General features: G+C 62.2%; 4 protein-coding genes across 10 annotated transcripts; all 4 read right to left on the bottom strand.

Moving 5' to 3' along the window:
- Positions 1-827: 827 nt before the first annotated feature.
- Positions 828-5,635, bottom strand: AK1 (adenylate kinase 1). The gene is made up of 7 exons (XM_084219548.1): positions 5,555-5,635; positions 4,253-4,293; positions 3,075-3,110; positions 2,387-2,550; positions 2,067-2,183; positions 1,354-1,545; positions 828-1,049 (listed from the first exon to the last, which is right to left on the bottom strand). The coding sequence occupies exons 2-7, from the start codon at positions 4,260-4,262 to the stop codon at positions 984-986; spliced, it is 585 nt and encodes a 194-aa protein (XP_084075674.1). The 5' UTR covers positions 4,263-4,293; positions 5,555-5,635; the 3' UTR covers positions 828-983.
- A 1,758-nt stretch (positions 5,636-7,393) lies between these two features.
- On the bottom strand, positions 7,394-11,397 carry ST6GALNAC6 (ST6 N-acetylgalactosaminide alpha-2,6-sialyltransferase 6). 6 transcript variants are annotated; one of them, XM_084219520.1, is made up of 7 exons: positions 10,993-11,397; positions 10,659-10,778; positions 9,746-9,810; positions 9,437-9,616; positions 8,874-9,271; positions 8,586-8,693; positions 7,394-8,506 (listed from the first exon to the last, which is right to left on the bottom strand). In XM_084219520.1, exons 3-7 carry the CDS (start codon positions 9,758-9,760, stop codon positions 8,317-8,319), a joined length of 891 nt encoding a protein of 296 aa, XP_084075646.1. In that variant the 5' UTR covers positions 9,761-9,810; positions 10,659-10,778; positions 10,993-11,397; the 3' UTR covers positions 7,394-8,316. The 6 variants fall into 6 exon arrangements, with proteins under 6 accessions (XP_084075646.1, XP_084075644.1, XP_084075648.1 ...); XM_084219518.1 differs by having other exon boundaries at positions 10,664-10,778; XM_084219522.1 differs by having other exon boundaries at positions 11,189-11,397.
- Positions 11,398-12,229: 832 nt separating this feature from the next.
- Positions 12,230-14,760, bottom strand: ST6GALNAC4 (ST6 N-acetylgalactosaminide alpha-2,6-sialyltransferase 4). Of its 2 annotated transcripts, none has more exons than XM_084219460.1 (6): positions 14,690-14,760; positions 14,334-14,410; positions 13,913-14,083; positions 13,357-13,769; positions 13,114-13,221; positions 12,230-13,032 (listed from the first exon to the last, which is right to left on the bottom strand). In XM_084219460.1, the coding sequence occupies exons 2-6, from the start codon at positions 14,343-14,345 to the stop codon at positions 12,843-12,845; spliced, it is 894 nt and encodes a 297-aa protein (XP_084075586.1). In that variant the 5' UTR covers positions 14,346-14,410; positions 14,690-14,760; the 3' UTR covers positions 12,230-12,842. The 2 variants fall into 2 exon arrangements, with proteins under 2 accessions (XP_084075586.1, XP_084075587.1); XM_084219461.1 differs by having other exon boundaries at positions 12,841-13,032; positions 13,134-13,221.
- A 1,068-nt stretch (positions 14,761-15,828) lies between these two features.
- On the bottom strand, positions 15,829-18,676 carry DPM2 (dolichyl-phosphate mannosyltransferase subunit 2, regulatory). The gene is made up of 4 exons (XM_084219468.1): positions 18,638-18,676; positions 18,179-18,268; positions 17,012-17,114; positions 15,829-16,721 (listed from the first exon to the last, which is right to left on the bottom strand). Exons 1-4 carry the CDS (start codon positions 18,638-18,640, stop codon positions 16,663-16,665), a joined length of 255 nt encoding a protein of 84 aa, XP_084075594.1. The 5' UTR covers positions 18,641-18,676; the 3' UTR covers positions 15,829-16,662.
- Positions 18,677-20,240: the final 1,564 nt, after the last annotated feature.

The raw sequence follows: 20,240 nt of genomic DNA, 5'->3' as shown, positions 1-20,240 counted from the left end.
CTCTGCTGCCTCCTGCCCACACTGTGGCTGGGTAAACCCTGTCCCCAAGCTGCACCGCAGCCCCTCGGCTATGGCGTTGTGCCTGTGTGGTTCTGTGGGTGCTGGGGAGCCCCCACATCCCCCGTCCTCCACACCAGCACCCCCAGCTGCCTGTCTGTTGGGGTCCTATGACTCGCCACCATGAGGGCACCCAGCCAGGAGGACACCCAGTTTGGTGGCTGGGCTCATCTGGGTGTCCCCAGCACATTCCTTATGCCCTGGGGTAAGGGCTGAGCAGTGAGTGTCCAGGCCCAGCAGGACAGGGAACACCCCACTCCAGGGCACTGTGCCACTACAAACCACCACAGTGCAGCCACTGCACCCCAAAAAACCCTGACAGCCAACAGAAACAAGGAAATGCCAAGGCATGAAAGCGCTGGAAATCCCCATCCCAAATCCGGTCGCCTCCAGCCCCTGGCAGGCAGTGGGAGGGCTGAGACGCATGTGCAGGGCACGACTCAGATGCTGCCGGTGTGTCCGGACACACACCCAGACACGAGGGGGTTCAGCAGTCGGGACACAAGGAGGGAGGCCGGGACTGGCTGGAGGATGCAGGCGCAGGCTCCCTGCAGGCCACGGGCTGGGAAGCCGGGGCGAGCGGCCGGGATGCTCCCTCCCTTCCTCTGAGCGCAGCATCCCGCTGCCCCGGCGGGATAAACACCCGCTTCCTGCCTTAATCAGCTCCAGAGGGGCTGGGGGGAGGACAGAGAGGCAGAAAAAAAAAAAAAAAACCCACTCTGGAAAGAAAAACTCATTTCCTGCGACAGAAGAAAAAGATAAAGTCTGGATTCATTAAAGTGAACTTTACTGGGGAGAGACGGGAAAGAGCCAAACACAATGTCCTTGAAATTTCCTCCGCACGGCTCCGTCCACGAAAACAGGATAAAGCCGCTTCCGCTGTCTCTGCTGGAGTGCACTGGGGGGAACTGGGGCCGGGGGTTCGCTTACAGGCAGTCGAGGTGGGTGCAGACCTGCTGGAAAACCTCCTCCACAGAGCCCTCGGCGTTGAGCTGGGTACAGAGGGGACAGCTGGGGGACTTGCCTGAGGGCTCTCATCTGAGAGCAACTGGAACTCTCCCAAGGATGCATTTTGGTCATGGGTGAAGAGACCTGGGCTCATTTAGGGCAAAGGTGTGCGGGCCATCCTTGGAGGGGGTCGTGTTGGGAATGAGAGGGGTCAGGCCCACCCCAAATTAGGCAGGATTGGGTTTTCCTGCTTCCCTCATCATCCCCATCCATCACTTCCCCTCCCCTGGGACACAAACCCCAAGCTGTGGGGCTGGGGGTGCTGGCATCAGCCACATTCCCACTTACCTGGCGGACGATGCCTCTGCTCTTGTAGAAGGCAATGACAGGCTCAGTGGCCTTGTAGTAGGTCTCCAAACGCTTCTTGATGGTCTCCTCATTGTCATCCACCCTCCCACTGGTCTCTCCTCTCTTCAGCAGGCGTTTCACCATCGTGTCCTTCCCCGCATCCACGTACAGCAGCAGCGTGGGGGGCGCGATCTGTGCACAGAGGGGACAGGGCTGTCACCACACTGAGTTGGTGCGGGTCTGGTTTGGTTTGGGGGAGTGGTGGTGGTCAGCATGAGGGTCACAAATGTCCTCACACCACCTTCTGCCTCCCTCCACATGGGTCTGGGGGCCAGCAGGACACAGAGATGTCCCCACACCATCTCCTGCCTCCCACCGCTTTGGTCTGGGAGCCACCAGGACACTCTTCCAGCGGCCTCTAGGGCCATGTAGAGGAAGGCAAAGGCACACTGCAGCCAAGCCCTGGCTCTCTGCCATCACCATCATGTCAGCACTGTTGTCACGCTCTGTCAGCCTGAGGACACCCTGGTCCCTCCCACTGTGCTCTGGGCACAGGCTGTCCCCGAGGCAGGGGGACCTGCTGCCCAGTTTAGACCCTTCTGGGATGTGATCTCTGCTGGGATGGGGAGCCCAGGCTGCTGCTGGATTGAGTCCCTGTGCTAAGCTGGTGTGTGGCACGGCCCAGCATAGCACAGCACGACACCAGTCCTCACCTTCTTCTCAAACTCCTCTCCCTGCTTCACCTCACGGGGGTATCCGTCGATCAGGAAGCCCTTGGACACGTCTGCTTTGGCCACCATGGCGTCCCGCAGCATGTCCAGCACCGTGTCCTGGAGGGGGAGGACAGAGCTGCTACGGCTGATGTGGGACAACACGACTCACACCCAGCATCCCTGGGTCCCTACAGCATCCCTGCTGCAAACCCCACCCTGCGATGGCAGGGCCAGAGGTGCCTGAGCCATGTGTCAACCATTACTGTGGTGGCCCCACTGACACCCCTGGACACCACAGCTGGTGGCTGGCAGGGACTTACCAGGGGCACCAGCTCTCCCTTCTCCATGATGGCCTGCAGCTTCTTGCCCCGCTCCGAGCCCGAGCTGACCTCTGCCCGCAGCAGGTCCCCCGTGGACAGGTGGGTGTAGCCATACTTCTGCACGATCTTCTCACACTGTGTCCCTTTGCCCGAGCCAGGGCCACCTGCAAGGCACATGTGTGCCCCCAGCCATAGGTAAGGAGAGGGAGGGGTACATGGGAGCAGCAGCACAGACACACATGAGCCCTCAGAGCTCAGTGACATGTCACTTGGTGTCCCCAAGCGCAGCACCAAGGGGATGGACAGAGCTCCTCTTCAGGTTGCCCAAGTGCTTGGGGGTGACATGGGCTGCTGGGAATTGGCATGTGGGCACCACACCCTGATGGCACCCAGGGCATCACCACCCAGGGCTTTGTCACATTACCTCCCAGGGATGTGTTGTCACGTCAACCCCCAATGGTTTACTGTCACATCACCCCAGGTGCTGCCACCCCATGCCTGGCCAGAGGTGCCCTCCTGGTCCCAGCATACCCCATGTGGACTCGAGGAGCCAAGCTGGAGCCACAGCCATCCCACAGTGCCTGGGAATAGCCCAGTCTCAGCCTCCAGCCCTGTTTCCCCAGCCTAGAGGTACAGGGAAAAGGCCTGGGCTGACCCCACCAGTGACAGGATCCAGACACAGACTTACCCACCACAAAGATGATTTTGTGCTGCTTGAGCTTTTCTGAAAAAGAGAAAGGGAAAAAAAAAATTATCAAAAGCCAAAAGATCCATCAGGGAGTGAGGTGTCCCCAGGGGGTGCCAGATCCAGGGCAGGCATCCCTGGGGATAGAGGGGACCGATCCAGGAGAGTCCTGGGGGGAAGATGGAGAGGGAAGCAGACGTGTGTCCTGGTCACCTGGGCAGGCTGGGATGTGTGGCCACGTCTGAGCACAAAGACCTCATGGCACCTCGGCCATGGGGCTGGAATTCCAGTGCCACGTGGTGTCCCAGAGGTGTCATTGTCCACGGCTCCACGGCAGGCAGGGACTGGCCTCATCCATCCCTGTGGCCGGCTCCTCACCCCGCTGGGCTAACTGGGGCCGAGGCAGGCTCGGGTGGCACGGCCACCTCGAGCACCTGGCACAACCCCGGCAGTCCCTGGACCCCAGGGCAGGTCCCTGGACTCGGTGGCTGATGTGCAAGTGGCACTGAGCGCCTGTCCCCTGCCCAGCACCCTGGCACAGGGCTCTCAGCACCTGTGGGGTCTGTGCACCAGCCATGGTGTGGGGAGATGCCGAAGGGGGAAGCAGAGCTAAAAATAAAGTTGAGCTGCTCTGGGGCCACTTTCCCATCTCCTGATTACAGCTGGATGAAATTTCAACTCCTTGGCACCCAGCACTCCCCAGAGCTGGGGATGGAGCCAAGAGTCTGGCAGGGACCAATGGGATGTGGGGCATGTGGGGGGGCTGGAGGGACACGGGGGATGGACAGAAGAGAGGGAGGCAAGGACACAGGGGCACATGGAGGGGGGGAATGCAAAGAGGACCAGGGCTGCACATAATAGGGACAAATGCAGGGGGACAGAGAGGGGACAAATGAGGGGACAGAGGCAGGGAGGGAAGGGGAATGCAGAGGGGATGGATACAGGGAGGCCAAGGGGATGGATGCAGGGGGGACCAAAGGGTTTGGATAAAAGGGGGACAGGGGCATGCAGAGGGGATGGGTGCAGGGGGGACAAAGGGGATTAATTCCTGGGGGGATTGATGCAGGGGGCAACCAAGGAAAAGGTTACAAGGGAGACAGGGAGATGCAGAGGGAATGGATGCAGGGGACACTGAGGGCACAGATGCAGCTGGAATGCATGCAAGGAGATGGATCACTCACCTGTCGCCATGCTGCTGGTTCAGGCACAGAAGCACTTAAGGCTGCCAGGAAAGAGAAGGATAAACAACTCAGCACATCAGGTCACCGAGAGTCTGGGGAGAAAAAGGGTCTCCCTTTTTGGCCGTGATGGTGCCCAGCTCCAAGGCCAGACTGGGGGGATGGGACAGAAGACACAGCTCCTGGCTTGGCCCTGGAATAGGGAGCTGAGGGATCCCTGCGTCTGCGGCCATCACTCACCTGGCTCCCAGCAGTCACCCTCCGCATCCGGCTGCGGTAAGGGCATCCCCATGCCGGGTGACGCGTGGTGACGTTGCCGGCTTCCTCCCCTGCCCTGCCCACATCCCAGTGCCTGGGGTGCTGCCCGACAGCAGGAAACCCGCTTGGGATGCCCGGTGCCACCGCAACACCGAGGGATGGAGGCAGCACCCCCAGCTCCCCACGGGCTGGTTTTAGGGGGGTGTCCTAAGGAGGGGGGTGCAGCACCCCAGTGCACCCCAGGAGCTCGAGGGCGTGCTTGGCCACCCCACCTGCCCACACCCAGCCCCGCAGCACCCGACCTGCTTGGCCACGGTGCGTCACCCCAAACCGGCTGGACGGGGTGCAGGGAGGGGGCATCCCGTGGCCAGAGGAGCCCGCAGCCGCTGGCAGGTCGTGTTACAGCCTCGAAAGGGCAGGGGCTAAGAATGGCCGGACTGAAACCGGCACCGGGTCACATCCCACCGGCGCTGCGGGGACAAAGTGCTGAGATGTCCCCCACGGGGTTTGGGGAGCGCGGGACCCCCGGGTCCCTAACCGTGGGGGTGCTGAGCCCCAGGACAGCTGGCAGCATCTTGGTGGGGTGACAGGGGGCTGCGGGCAGCCGCGGCCGTCAGTGCGGGCTGGGTGCCTGATCCAAGGCTGTACCGGTCCCATGGGCGCAGGTGAGGGTGACGCGCAGGTGACCGGTCCAGAGGCGATGGGGGGGCGCTGACCCGCTCGGGCCGGGGCTGGGGAGGGGGCTCAGGGTGGGGAGGGGGCTCAGGGTGGCCTTGTGCCTCCCCAGCCAAGGCCCTTGCGGGCTGCACCCGGGGGTGCCCCAGCGATCTCAGCCCACCGCCAGCTCCAAGCCACCCCTCCCGTTCCATCGAACGGAAGGGGAATGCGCGCCGCAGCCCCTCCCGGGGACCCGGGCCCCCGCACCGGGCTGCTCCAGCGCCCCTGCAGTGCCCCCGCCGCCCCCGGCAAGCGCCAAGCCGAGCCCCCCGCGCTGCCCCGGGCCCGCGTTGGCGCGGTGCCCGCCCGGGCCCCGGGGTCCCCACCGACCTGGCCCGGGGGTCCCGCGCCGACCTGGCCCCGCCGCCGCCGCCCGGGCCCGCCGGTACCGCTATTTATAGAGCACGGCGGCGCGCGGGGCACGCCGGGAGCGCGCGGCACCGGCGGCGCGAGCGAGCGGCGCGGGGGGACCGGGAGGGACGGGCGGGGACACGGGGGCGGCGCGGCGGTGGCAGCGCCCGCCCGCAGGGGCAGCGCCGGGGCGGGCGCGGTTAAACCCTCACGGCTCGGGGGTGCGGGGCCGCCCGCGAGGGGAGCCCCACCCGGCCCGGTCCGGGCTCTCCGGGGCGCCCCGCGCCTCCGCCCCCAGCTCCTCGGAGGGGAATGCTTTTCGTGTCACCGTCCTCGTGTCGCCTCCCCTCTTCTGCCCCCATTCCGTTCTCATGTCCCCATCCCTATCCCTAGTGCCCATCCCTGTCCCTGATGTCCCCATCCTTGTCCCTAATACCCTCATGCTCCCATCCCTATGTCCGTTCCTAATGTCCCCATCCAATTTGCATGTCCCCATTCCTATCCCTAGTGTCACACCCTTACACCCTTGTCCCTAATGTCCTTATGTCCCCATTCCCATCCCTAGTGTCACCATCCTTGTCCCCAATCTCCTTATGTCCCCATCCCACCCCTATGTCCCCATGCCCCCAGCCTCAGTTTACACGCCCCTCTCCCTCAGCTCCAGAGGTGTAAAACCCCGCGGGTGTTGTGTCCTTGTTAACATCTGCTCAGTGAGTGATGCCGGATGCCAAAGCCAATAGTACAGATTTTATTTAACAATAAAATGTGAGGTAGAGAAATAAATAGAAAAGTAATTCTGCATGTGGGGGGAGAGAGATTGGTCAAGCAGAAGATTGTCCCCACCCCTGGATCCCTCAGCATCCCGTTGGTCCTTCCCCACCCTGGTCTTCATGATGGTGGGGATCACGAGGTTGATGATAACTTCTCACTATTTATACATTTTTGCAAATGAAGGCATTAATGCTCATTGGCTACACAGTTCCTTTATTTCATTGGTTAAATGATTCCCTCTCTTTTAATGCTAATTAATCCCATGCTCAGTCTCTTTTACAGTCGAGTTTCCGTCGATCTCTCCCTGCCAGAATTACCTTCTACCCAGCTGGAGCTGATCCCATCCACCAGTTACCTGGCTGGCTTTCCTTGTGGATTCTTTGTGTCCATTATCAGTAACACATTCTTCTCCCCCAGTTTTGTTTACCACCCCTAATCTGAGATAATGCTTGGACAGTAGCACCACCTTTATCTTATCTCAAATTCCACTTACAATTCAGTAGGGGGAAGAGGAGCTTCGGTGGTTGCAGATGCTGTGTATCCCATAAGTTGGGGTGATCTGTTTGACCAGTGACATGTGTATGAGCAGCTGCCCCTCCACAGCTTGCCAGGATGTGCCAGACCAGGCTCAGAGCCTGTGCCATGGTGCTGCTCCCTTCTGTGCCCATCTCTTGGCAAAGCCCTTCTGTGCCCCCAGACTTTGAGACAGGCAACAGTGATCTCCCTTACCTGCCCTTCCTCCTCCTCCTCTGTGGCTGCAGAGACCCCTTCCTAAGACCCTGTGACCCCAGGGCACCTGGCTGGGGGTGACACAAGCTGGGGAGGTCTCAGTGTCACCTGTCACTGTCAGAGCTGCAGTCAGACAGGGACTGGACATGGACCCCACCTGGACATGCTGGTCACCTTGCTGCACCCTCCTGAGTGCCCAGGGACAGAATTGCTGGGGGTCCCTGCCATCATCCCCAAAAACCCGTCCAGAGCCAGGGCTCAAGGTAACAGACTGCAGCAATATTTATTTCTGTACAAACAATTACAAAACATGGGTGCCCCACTGCTTCCCCCAGCACCCAGCCCCCTGAAACGCCAGCCACAGCCAGAGGGAAACTGAGGAATGGATTCCTGCCAAGGCTCAGCACCCAAACACACCATATTTAGGTGGTTTCCCCAGATCAGCTTCTCTGCTGCTGAGAAATTAGTAACAAAGTCCTGTCCTAGCCACAGAGTGCCAAGAGGCCCCACTGCCCCCCACTACCTGCCCACTTCCAAATTGTTTATAAGCAGCTGCTGGCCCTTTGTTTCCACTAATGAGCAGCCCCTGCTCACTCCTTCATCCAGGAAACCCAAGTAGAAACCTCAGGATTAGAAGCAGGAGAAAAAAGCCAAAACCCCCTAAAAGCTCCCAAAACCCCCATCTTTCAGTTAGAAAAGGTTTTGGCAGTGTGGGGCACAGCGGTGCTGGGATGGGCTGGTGTTTTTGGGGTGCTGGGACAGGGAGGGTGGTAATGTCACCCCCGTGGGGTCCCACCAAAAACTGTGGGGCTCTGCTGTGGGAAGGATGACTGAGGACTGGGATGAGGGGCTGGGGATGGCAGAGGGGGGCTGAGCTCCAAGAGGGGGTCTCCTCACCCAGACAGTTGGGGGAAAGAGTCTCTGTGGCGACCCCAGAAGTGGTGCAAACCAAAACTGAGCCGAGGGGACCCCCTTATAGCCTCACAGGGGCTGCAATGTGTGCATGGCCCAGGATGGGGCAGGACATCACACCCAAGTACCCTGCACATGGAGGGGCGACACCCCAAATCTTACATTCACAACCTGCTCCCCAAAAACCAGCTCAGAACCCAACACATCCCAGGTGCAAGGAGCCACCAACAGCAGTGGTCCTGTGGGAAGCAGCCGGTGGCACCTGATCCCACCACTCCCAGGGGGATGCAGGGGAGCCCCCACCCATCCCAGCAGGCGTGGGGCAGCCCCTAGGTCCAGGTGGGGTGGGAGAAGGTGATGTTGTAGAGGCCGGCCCAGCTGGCAAAGACCCTCTTCTCGGTGATGAAGCGGTGGTGGTTGCCCCGGCGGCTCCGCTCGTTGTGGATGTAGGTCGTGCACTCGTCGGGGCCCTTGGGCTCGTAGTAGTGGTAGGGCAGGCGGCGGGGTGGGGGGTGGCGGCTGCAGGGGGCAAAGAAACCCTGGGTGAGCCCCACGGTGGGGTCAGGGCGCTGGGGTGGGGCCCTGGGGGTCTCCTCACCCGCAGTAGCTGGGGGGCACCATGCCGTAGACGTGGATGGCGTCGCACAGCTCCACCGCGATCACCATGGTGAACCAGCCAGTGCTGAGCCATGAGCGAGACTTCTCCCTGCGGAGGAAAAACAACAGCAAGGATGGCAGCGGTGAGGTGATGTGGATAATGGACCCCTTCAATGTCCCCAGGGACCTCCAGCTCAATGCTGCAGCCCATGAAGCAGCTCCGAGAGTCAGCTCTGTCTTGGGAACCTGCAGAAAGGGGGACACAGCACAGGAGGTGGCTCTGAGGTACCTGTCCTTCCCCGTCTCTCCCCGAAACAGGTCATCAAACTGCTTCATGCGGCCGGGGGACACAACGTAGGCTGTCATGTTGGGGAACGAGGCGCAGACGCGCTGGATGATCTTCAGGAGGCTCTTCTGCATCTTGGTGGGCGGCCCCCAGAAGATGAAGATGGTCTCTGGGGTCTTGTTGACGAACTCCTGGGGCCGCTTGAGGACACGGTAGAGGCTGGAGTGGGCCACCACACGGAAGCTGGTCTTGTTGCCCACATCAGCACTGTAGCCCGTGGTGGGGGCGTCGTTCATGCGGATGGTGCACTCAGCCCCGTCGATGACCGTGCCCAGGTGGGTGCCCAGGAGGTGGCTGGAGCTGGTGACAATGACGCATTGGTGGCAGCGGGCAGTCAGGGTCTGGTGATGACAAGTGCCGTCAGAAGGTGACTTTTGGCGTCACCGTGGACAGGGCGCTGTTCCCTGCGGAGCCGCTGTCCTCGGCAGGGGACAGTTGGGCTGGATGCCAGCAGAGGGACAGACCCTGTGTCACCGCCCGGGCCGGCCCTGCCGCCCAGCCCGTACCTTGTTCCCGCAGACAGGCAGGTACCCGCTTTTCACCCCCCACTTCTTGAGGTCGGGGGGCCGGCGGGCTCTGCCCCGCAGGCGGCTGTAGGGGAAGACCTCGCTCCCGTTGCCGGAGCTGTAGATGATCAGCAACATGATCAGGGCAAAGAGGACCCCCAGGGCGGCGGCGCGCTGGCTCTGCGGGCGGGGGGACAGCATCAGCCGCTGCCCCCACCCCACGGGGGGCATCCACCCCCCTCCCAAGGCATCTCCAGCAAGATGCCTGCTGTCCCCAGGATGTCCCCAAGGTGATTCTCTGGCACTCACCGTGCTGCCACTCATGTCTCTGTGCCAGCCTCAGCACACAGCGATCGCCGGTGACCCGCGAGGACCTGCAAGGCATGTGGTCACCCCCAGCCTGGCCCATTGTCCCCAGGCTGCCAGGCTGGTGGGGGTACAGGTACACAGGACGAGTCACCAGGTCCCCCTCTGAAGAGGAGAACAATCCCCCGGAATTTATGAGGGGAAAAGAAATGCTGTTGACAGAGACTGGGCAGACTCCACGGTGTGGAAGAGCCAAACCAGCTGCAGCTTGTGCCTGGGGAATCCCCACGTTAAGCTGGGTCCAGGGAGGATTATCCTCCCCTCCTGGGGATGAAACCACTCAAACCGCAGGGTTAGGGAGGGTCAACCTGCTGCTCGTGCAGTGAAATTCCATTAAAACCACCGCCACGGGAGGCTTGAATCAGGAGGGAATGGAAGGGAGACCTGCTCCACTCAGTGCATGCATAGGATCGCATCCAGCAGACCTGCAGGGACCTCTCCAGCCCTGGAACCTGTTTTAACTTCCATTCCAAGTGTACTGACCCAGTTTAGTTCTGGGAGTCCTGGTTAGTGAGGCCCAGCCATTCCTGGAGCGCTTCGAGCAAACGGAAATTAAAAACCACTGAAGCCTCTTTACTAATTGTCACAAGGAAAATTATGCAACAGCCTGAGATCAACCCCTGGGGGGAGCTGACACCTCGAAACGCTCTCAGGGCCGGTGGTGGTGCCAGAAGGTGCCAGCCTGCCCGGGGAGCCCAGGCCACGGCCGGCGTGGTGATGCTGAGGGGCTTCGTGGTGCAAAGGCTGGGGACGCGGTGGGACCCCCGCTCCCGGACCCCACTTCGCTCCCTCCATAGCTGTCGGGCCATGTGGAACCCCACGGAGGGGTCCCGGCGGCGGGAGCCCGCGGCCTTACCTTACCTGCTGGGGGCTCTCATGAGGAGTCCGTCACCTCCTGCGCCCCGCGGGCGGCGGGCGCTGCCCGGCCCCTCCAGCGGGCTCGGCCATGGCCGGGACCGGGGCTCACATTGTCGCTCTGCGGGAGAAGGCTGCTTCAGACCCGGCCCCCTCCACCGCCGGGGGTCCCCCAGAAGGGAAAACCCGCCCGGCCCGGGGTGCGAACCTCCCGCCACTCCTACGCGCGAGTCTTCCCCCGCCCCGGGGAGCATCCTCCCACCCCCGGCGGCGGCCGCGGCGACACGGGAGGGAGCCGGACCCTTCCTACCCCTCCATCCCCGGACCCTTCCTACCCCTCCATCGGCCCTGTGCACCGGCCCCGGGGCGAGGGGCCGCTTCCCCGCCCGGCCACGGCGCGTTCCGCCCCTGCACCGGCTGAACGGGCCCGGCGGGGACGCGCGAGCTCCACCGGCCGCTCCGGCCCGCAGTGCGTCCCGGTACCGCTGCCGATACCAATACCGCCGCCGATATTGATGCTGTTGCTGGTACCGTTACGGCGGTAACTGATATCGCTGCCGTTGCTGATGCCGATACCGACCGCGCCGCCGCCGCCGCCCAGGCCGGGTCCTAGTGCCGCCCTCCGGGGATGGGGGAGCACCGCCGGGTCCTAGTGCCGCCCTCCGGGGATGGGGAGAGCCGCTGGATCCTAGTGCCGCCCTCCCGGGATCGGGAGAGCCGCCGGGAAAGACCGGCACTGATTCCCCGGTCCCCGAGGGCACCGGTGCGGGCAGCGGGGATGCGGGGCAGCGCTGCCCGGCCGTGCCAGGAGCAGCCCGCCGTGCCTGCCCGCTGCCGGGCGCAGCGCATTGCTGGGATGCCGAGGTCTCCCCCGCGCTGGCCCGGCAGCTCAGGGCCCCGCTCGGGGGAGTTTCGTGGCGGACGGGGAGAGCTCCACCGCTGGCAGGGACCTGCATCCCTGACGCCGGTCCAGAGCGATTCTGGCTCCGCTGTGCCGCTGATGCCTTGCCCTGCATAGGGCTGTGGAAGCTGAGGCGGCAGGCTAAGAGCTCCATGGGCTCCTCTGCTGCACTGCCCTGCAGGAAGAAGTCCTGGCAGCACCCCCAGTTCCTGGACCACTCGCTCCTCACTGCATCCCCTCTCATCTCTGCTCCTCTCGCCCCTGCTCCCTCAGACAGCACCAGACCCTCCCAAACATGCGGCATCTGTTTACATGTTCAAAGGGCTGCTGTGGGCTCAGGGCCACGCACTGGCCCATGGCATGTCCCATCTCTCCAGGGACATGGGAGCTGCCAGTGCCCTGTGACAGCCCAGCAGCACTGAGCTCTGTGGGACTGAGGATCACCCCAAACCCAGCACCATCCTGAGAGATGCAGCTGCTGGTTTCCAAATAACCTCAACTGCTTTCAGCACCCTCTTCCAAGTTTAGGCTCAGCTCTACCCCCTTGTCACCTCCCCCTCTTATTTATAGCCTGGCAGCCTGTGACAAGGTGTTGAGTATCCCCCCTCCCTCACTCCCTGTCCTGTCCTGCAGGCACCAGGGGCACAACACGAGGCACAGCAAGGGGCATCACTGAATTAAAAACAATTTTAATGGCCACGTTTGCTTTGGTCTGAATCCAAGGACACTTGTGACAAGGCAATTCATAGCCCGTAGGGCACAGGTGGCTCCAGGGCTTCCAGCTGAGGGGCTGCAGGCACCAAGCAGCAGAGCCTGGATCCAGCTGCCTGCACCCCACATCCAGCACTGTCCAGAGGGCACAAGTGGGGCAAGGACCACAGTAGAGCTTCATCCCTGTGAGAGGCACAAGTCTGTGGCCCTGGCAGGACTGAGCATTTCTGCCCCATGTCCTGCTGGAGTCCAGCAGCATGTCTAATCCTGCATTAAATATTCCTCCTAGTAGAGAGAGCAGAAAACCAGGTCTCCCTGGCACCATCCAGGCAGGCGTTTGGAGCTGGTGGGGCTGCATGGGTCCAGCTCATGCTTTCCATGTATGAACAGGGGCTTCCCAGCCTATCCACCAGCTGGGAAACAGAGGCACTGCTGCTGCAGAGACGGAGACTCCCTGCTCCAGGGCTTGGCAAGAGTGTCCAACCGTGCCACTGGCAGAGCTGAGACGTGTTGCTGCAGGATGAGAGCCGCCCTGTGCCAAGGTTCCTGCCGCCTCACGCTGTGGCTGGCGCCCTACCTGCCAGCCCAGGATGAGTGGTTGAAGACAATGTTCCTCCTCTTGGCCCAGCGGGAGAAGATGGCCTTCTCGGTGATGAAGCGGTGCCCGGCCCGGCGAGCTTGCTCGTGCATCAGGTACATCCTGCACTCGTCCAGCCTGCCCTTCTCAAAGTAGTGGTACGGCACGCTGGAGTGGTTCTTTTCCCTGGCAGAAGGGGACAGAGTGAGTGTGGGACTTGGGGGGACACCAGACCACCCCACACCTGCCCCTGCCACCCCCCCACACCTGCAGTAGCTGTCGCTAACCATGCCAAAGACACAGATCTGCTCGCACAGCTCCATGGCCAGGATCATGGTGAACCAGCCCGTGCTCAGGAAGGAGCCGGATTTCATCCTGCAAAGCATCGTGGTCACACTGGAGTAGGTGGCACCCACCCGGGTGGTAGTGCCACCACTACGGGTGCTTGATGGGGGACAGGTACATGAGGGGGACCCAATGAGACCTCCTGACCTCAGGAGCCAGCAGTACCTGTTCTTCCCTGTCTCATTCTGGAAGACATCATCACAGTACGTCATCTTCTCCTCGGTCAGAGTGTAGATCTGCAGCTGGGGGTACTTCTCCATCACCTTGACCAGTGCCTGGTAGGTTGAGCCCATCTTCTCCCTGTTCATCTTTTTTGCTGGCCCCCAGATGAAGTAAAGGGTCTCTTGGGACTGCTGGAAGAAGTAGGGCTGGTTCCCCAGCAGCAGCGGGACGCTGGTGTGTGAGACCACCCGGATGGTGCTGCGCGCCCCCACGTCCTGCTCGTAGCCGGTGGTGGGGGCATGGTTCATGCGCAGGACGCACTCCTGCCCGTCGATGGCCTGTCCCAGCTGCGAGCCCAGCATCTGCCCCGAGCTGGAGACGATGGCGCAGTGGCGGCACAGCGCTCGCTCCAGCGGCTGTGGGGAGAGGCACCGTCAGCTCCTCCTTCCCTCCCGCCGCAGCTGGATACACCACAGCCCATGCCCGCCCTTCCCAAAGGACAGGGAAACTGAGGCACAGGTGGGCCGAGCTGCCCTAGCGCTGCCCCATCCCCACGCACCTTCCCGTCGGGAACGCGGCTGTAGCCCTGGAAGCTGCGGACGCCGGCCGTGGCGGGGCTGTCCCGCAGCCCCGGGGCCGAGCAGCAGCGCTGTACGCGGGCGTGGTAGCAGAGCAGGATGTACAGCACCGCCGCCACCGCCGCGCACACCAGCGTTAGGAAGAGCCGGACCTAGGAGCAGAGCGGGGGATGTTCTCCGGGCCTGCCCACGTGCACCGGCCCCGTGCCGGATGCCGGTGACCCCGCGGCCATGAGGGAGCTGCCCCTCGGAGGGTGTTGAGGTGTGCTGGGGCGAGTGGTGCGGGGTGCCGGGCCCGGCTCACTCCCTGCAGCCCTCCGGGCTCCGAGCCGCCCGCGGGCAGCGGCAGCAGCCGGGCTCAGCCCCCCCGGCCCCTCGCCCCCTGCCCCAGCGGGTACTCACCAGCGTCTTCATCCTCGGGGGGCTGGCGAATCCCCGGGCGCGGTCCGGGGGTCACCGGGAGGGTGGGGGCTCGCACCCTGCAAGCGGAGCGGGCTCAGCGGCGGCGCCCGGGCTGAGGTCGCCTAGCGGGATCGCCCCGTCCCCCAACGCCCGGGGCTCCCCTCCACGTGCCGGGACCCTCCCGATGCCATTACCGGGATCTCTCCCCGCATCCTCATCCTCATTCCCATTCCCCGGGGTGCCGCACGTGTGCAGTTCCCCCCGTGCCCCGTGGGTGCCGCCCCGCCGGGCAGGGCTCGGGCCCGGGGTGTCTCCCCAGCGCGGCATCCCCGGTTCCCGGGGCCGGCCCCACTCACCGAGCCGGGATCCACCGGCGGGTCCTGCATCCCGCCCGGAGTGGGGCTGCCGGGCGGCGGCGGGGGCGGAGCAGAGCGGGCACTGCCGGAACCGGCACCGGGACCGCCCCCGCCCCGCCCCGCGACCCCGCTCCTCCGGGGCGCGCCCGCCCGTGCCCGTGGGCTCGTGCCCGGCGCACCGGGACCGACCCCGGCACCCAGCTCGTGTGTGCCGGTACCGATCCCCGCCTCTCTCCCCACCGTGTGCCTCGCTAGCGACCCCACGGCTCTTTCCCCCTCCAGCTCGGGGGTCCTGCAGCCTCCCTGTCCCCTGTGCTCGCTCACCTCCCGATGAGCGCAGGGACGCCACGAGGATCCGGGATGGCTCAGGAGTGGGACCAGGGCAGCTGAGACCGTGGTAGCCCAGACCCCACCCAGTGGCCCCAGGCCCATCACCTGCAGCCCCTCCTGCCAGGGTCAGGCCACAGAGCACCCATGGGAAGTGTCCCCAGAGCGAGCTGCCTGCTGGCCTGGGGAGGCATCGGATTTCTCCCACCGGAGATAAAGAAACATGAGATGTAACCTTGAAACCGACCCCCTACGCTGTCCCGAACAGGCCTGGGATGAGAGGAAGTGACAGGGAAAGCACTGGGCTCCTGCACAGGAAGCAGGGCCAGAGGGGCAGGTCACACCAGCAGCTGCTCAGTCACCACCGAATTCTTCCACTCTGCTTCCTTCTGCCCAGCCCTAAAGCACCCCTGTGGGATGGGATGAACCCTGGCCAGCAGGTGAGCAGCAGGGAAGGGCAGCAAGGGGCTCGACAGCTCAGCATGGCCTGGCAGCCTCTGCAAGAGCTGGAAACAAACCTCCAGCCAGAGCCTCACCTCTGGACCCTCTGCTGGCTCCTGCAGCCAGGCTCAGCTGTGGCCCTCGGGGTGTCCCAAGCCACCAGCAGGATGGGAGACCGTGGGACATGCTGCTGGCAGGAAGGAAGTTCACAGTACATGCAAGAAGGGTTGGAGTGCCCCAGATCTGCCCTCCCCAGGCAGGGTACAGCAGCCCCAAGCAAGGCAGAACCAGCATTTTTGGCCAGGTTGTCTCTGGTGCTTGCCTGCCTGACCTCACCAGCAGGACCTTTCCAGCAGGATGCCATGCACTGCCAGGGCCAGGCAGCTGAGGCCACCCTGCCAGGCCTGTGGCACCCCTTGGCACGGGCACAGGACAGGGAGTGAGACCTTACAGACCTTTATTGAGGGTGGTCCTGCTTGCCATGGTCCAGGGGAGCTGCCAGGAGAGGAACCCCCCCGGGGGAAGGACACTGCCACCACACCTGCCTGCTCAGCCCCAGCCTGGCTGGCACATGGAGCCTTGTCCAGGGCAGGACCCCAGCCAGGACTGAGAGCTGTGATGGGAACCACACCCAACACTTCCCTGTGATCCAGGACATCTCCCCACCACCCCCTCAGCTGGGTGGGACACAGAGGGCAGCACTGTCCCTGCACACCCAGCCTCATGGGAGTCCCTCTTCAGAAGGGCAAGAGCCCCCAGCACTGTCATTAGCCCTTCCAGAAGCAAATGGAGAAGGCAAACCTGTCCTTTCCAAGCCTAAAGTCTCACTTCTCTCCTTTCAGACTTGAATCAAAAAAACCCCACAAACTGTAGGTAAACTTTTAAATAAAATTCCCAGAAGGAACAAACTACTGGGCCGAGCCAGAGCTGAAGGGAAGGAGTGCCCAGGGAGTGGGCAGGGCAGCCCCAGCTGGGGAGCAGGTCCCTCAGCAGGGGCTCTGGTCCCTCACTTGATGAGCCTTGGATGAATCCTGCTTCTCTTTGGTCAGTGAATTGTAAACTACAGGTTTAGTCTCTGCAGGAGGGAACGTGGGAGCAGCTCAGTGCTAGGCACCTTGGAGATGTCTGCCTGGAGCTGCAGGAAAAGTCTGTTCCTGGCTATGATGCTGCAGCGTGGGCACCTCCTCATCTCCTCAGCTGGGCCTTCAGTCTGATTTCTTGGTGTGTTTCCTGCTCTTCCACATGACAGACATTATAAAAACACCTGCCAAGACAGACAGAACCAATTCAGGTAGGAAACTTTTAATTCCAGACACTTCTACAACACCTGGCAACGAGAAAAAGAATCTCAGCAGAGGAGAGCAAGAAAATTCTGCTGTCCAGAGGTGCAAACAGCCAAAAATCACACACAAACACAACCCCCATGCCAGGCTAAGCTGCAACAGTGACCACAGAGAGTGCCGTGGGTGTCACACATTAGCTAAACCGCTAGCAACCTTCTTCTCTCTTCCTAATTTAGAAGTTTCTAATTAGAAGCACAGAAATAACTCTCACCTATAAATAGCAGCAGCAGCAGCCCGGCTGCCACGGGGATGATAACTGCATATTCCCGAGGCAGGAAGAACTGGTGGATGCCATGGTCGCTGTCCATGAAGGGCTGCAGGGACACAGAGGGGGGTCAGCAGGCGGGCACAGCACCTCGAGTGCAGCCTCGAGGTTTTGGGAGAAACATGGAAATGCCTGGTGTGAGGTGGCTAAAAAAGGGTGCCCAGACCTGCAGGTGGCTCGGCCACAGAGACAGGAATGGGTGGGCAGTGAAGGGTTTGGTGTTCAGTGGACAGTGAGGGGGGCTCTGGGGCTGGCACAGGGTCCCACAGCCCCGGGGGTTTGGGGTGGGCAGAGCTGCTGGTGCAGAACACAGCAAATCCTGTCCCTGCCTCTCTGCCCTGCAGAAGGGAGCAGCTGACACCATGCTCATGGTTATCCCAGCAGGATCCCTGTGCCGAGGCCGTGGAAGGCTCTGGACACTAGGGAGCACTGTGAGGATTGGAACGCTCCTACAGCTCTGGGAGTGCCGCGAGCACTGACACGGATCCGGCAGCAGGGTGAGCAAGGCAAGAGGGGAAATCGAACCCCTGGGCTTGGAGGGGAAGCTGGTGGAGTTCAGACATTAGTCCAAGGCTGAACCTGGCCTCTCACGCCTGGAAAGCTCGTGGGGAGAAGTTTCTTTCCGGGGAGAAAATCACCAATGACCTGAGCTGATGTGTCCCCAGAAATGGGCAGCCTCACTTTCCCAGAGCCCTGCACTCCCCAAACTCTTGTCCTCCCTACCAGATTTGTTAAGATTTGTCTCTTTCTAAGTCTCCCTCTGTCATCTCCCACCAGAACCAGGAATCTGGGGGATGCGGACATTGATGACTACGCCTCCATCAGGGCCAGGCTTCAGCTCTTCCCAATGGCTCATCCAGACCTGGTTGGGTCAGCCCAGCTTGGAACAGCAGGTGGGCACCACGGTCAATGTTTGGTCCTGCCCAGGGAAGGCCAGGAACACCAGATGGGACAAGGACAGTGCCAGCACACAGAGGAAGATGTGCCCTAAGATTTTTACTCCAGAAGTCAAGAGTCCTTCGGGCACACAGACACATCATCACCTGAACAAAGGGCAGGGAAACACCTGAGTATGGAGTGACTGGGTTTATACTGGCCAGAGGAATCCCGTACCAGTACGATGATCCAGAGGGTGTAGTAAACAAAGAGGACGAGGCTGAAGGCGACCAAGCCAAACCCAACCAGCTGGTCCGTCGCTGTGGCCTGCAAAGGAGAGACAGAGCGGGATCCCCACGCCTGGGCCCGAGCGGCTCAAGGCTCCTGCGGCTGGGTGCGTGACCGGGGGCCGGGCCGGGCCAGCCCGGGGCAGGGGCACCGCCAGGGATGATGCACCGAGGGCGGCCGGGCCGTGCCGCAGGAAGCTCCCAGAGCCAGCTCACACACCGCATCCCAGGGCCGCTCCCGGCCGGCGGCCGGGCCCGGTCTCTCCAGTCAGGGAGCCTGGCCAAGGTTCCGGGCCTCGATTCGGCCCAAGCCCCCCATGCCACCGGGCCGAGCAGGGGCCGGGCCGAGCAGGCACCGACCCTCCCTCCCCCGCCGCCGTGTCCCGCTCCGGGCCGGGCCCGCACTCACCATGGCGCCCCGGCCTCCTCCCCGCCGGCCCCGCCTTTCCGGCCCGGCCGCCAATCAGCGAGCGGTCCGCCAACCCCGCCCCGGCAGCGGCCAATCGGCGGGGGAGGGCGGGGCGCGCCAGGCCCCGCCCCGAACTCCGTCACCTCCTGGAGCCGCGAAACGCCCGGGAGAGAGCGGCGGGAACGGAACGGGGCCCGGGAGAGAGCGGCGGGAACGGAACGGGCCAGGGCCCCGGGAGAGAGCGGCGGGAACGGAACGGGGCCCGGGAGAGAGCGGCGGGAACGGAACGGGCCCCCGGGAGAGAGCGGCGGGAACGGAACGGGGCCCGGGAGAGAGCGGCGGGAACGGGCCAGGGCCGCGGGAGAGAGCGGCGGGAACGGAACGGGGCCGGGACCGGAGAGGATGGTCCGGGTGCGGGGCTGGCACGGGGGAAGGCGGGAGAGCAGCGCTCACCACGCCGTTAACGGAGGGTTCCGTGCCGTCCTTGTCTCAGCCGCAGGCCTGAGGCCCGTGTCACCGCTCCGAGCTCCTGCTGCTCCCGTGCCGTTCACCTGCGGACGGGGCACTCCGGTTGCATCCAACACCCGTGCCCGGGCCCTGGGGTAGCGATGGATCCTGACACCAGCTCCAGCCCCCGGCACTGACATCCCACGCCCCAGCCGTTCCTCCAAACACACCCGGGGGCAGCAGGAGGAAAGGAACAAGCGAGACCAAACAGCCAAGGGAGAGACACAAAAGACAGTAATAGAATCGGCTGCCTCCCCTTCCTGAAACAAGGGAAAAGGGAAGACCATGCTTGGGACTCGAAGGTGCACTGCCCTGTGTGTGGCCGAGGCTCTGGGAAGGTGGAAGAGGCAAAGCTGCTTCCTCCCAGGGCTCCTGTTCCCCTCCAGCCCTGTCAGCCATCAGCCATGAGTGTCTGGGCACTGGGTTTGGCTCACCTGCCACTCTGCCCCCAGCAGAAGAGGCAGTTTAGCAGAGCCTAGGCTGGACAGGTGGGACAGAGCACAGGACAGTGCTGGTGGCTCAGGCAGCTGTCACCTTTTTCTGGGATTGCTGCTTCCACGGGGCTGGTGCTGTGCTGCCCTCTCCAGCCCTTCTCCATCTCCAGGGATGGGCTGGCAGGGATCTTTGCTCTCAGCTGCCATCAGTCCGAGAAGGCAAAACCAAACGATTCCAGGCCTGAGCATACCCCTCTCACCCCGTAGCATTTAAAACAAGAAACAGACCAAGAAGAATCAGTGTGAAGTACCAAAAAAACCTTTATTTTTCCCCCAAACCATAACAACATTTGACATTATACTGATTTCCTCATATATTTGTTATTTCTCTACATTAGGAACCAGATACAGAAAATACAAACACGATCTGTTGAATCAAAGACGGCACAGCATTCAGTTAGAAAAAGAAACAAAAAAACTAGAGGAGCAAGATAGAAATGGTGAAAAATAGTCATTCCCTCCAGCCCAAACTTTCCAAGAATCATCATCAAAATAGAGCAGTGGAAGTAGCTTCTCTTTCTAAACGCACTTCTGCTTTAAGACAAAAGTTAGATTTATCTTTAGATTTTCAAAGTAAAAAAATGTTAAACTATCTTTCAAGC

The sequence above is a fragment of the Fringilla coelebs genome, assembly GCF_963513975.1.
Source record: "Fringilla coelebs genome assembly, chromosome: 21".
Classification (NCBI taxonomy): Eukaryota; Metazoa; Chordata; class Aves; order Passeriformes; family Fringillidae; genus Fringilla; species Fringilla coelebs.
This window is presented reverse-complemented; position numbering and strand designations above follow the sequence as displayed.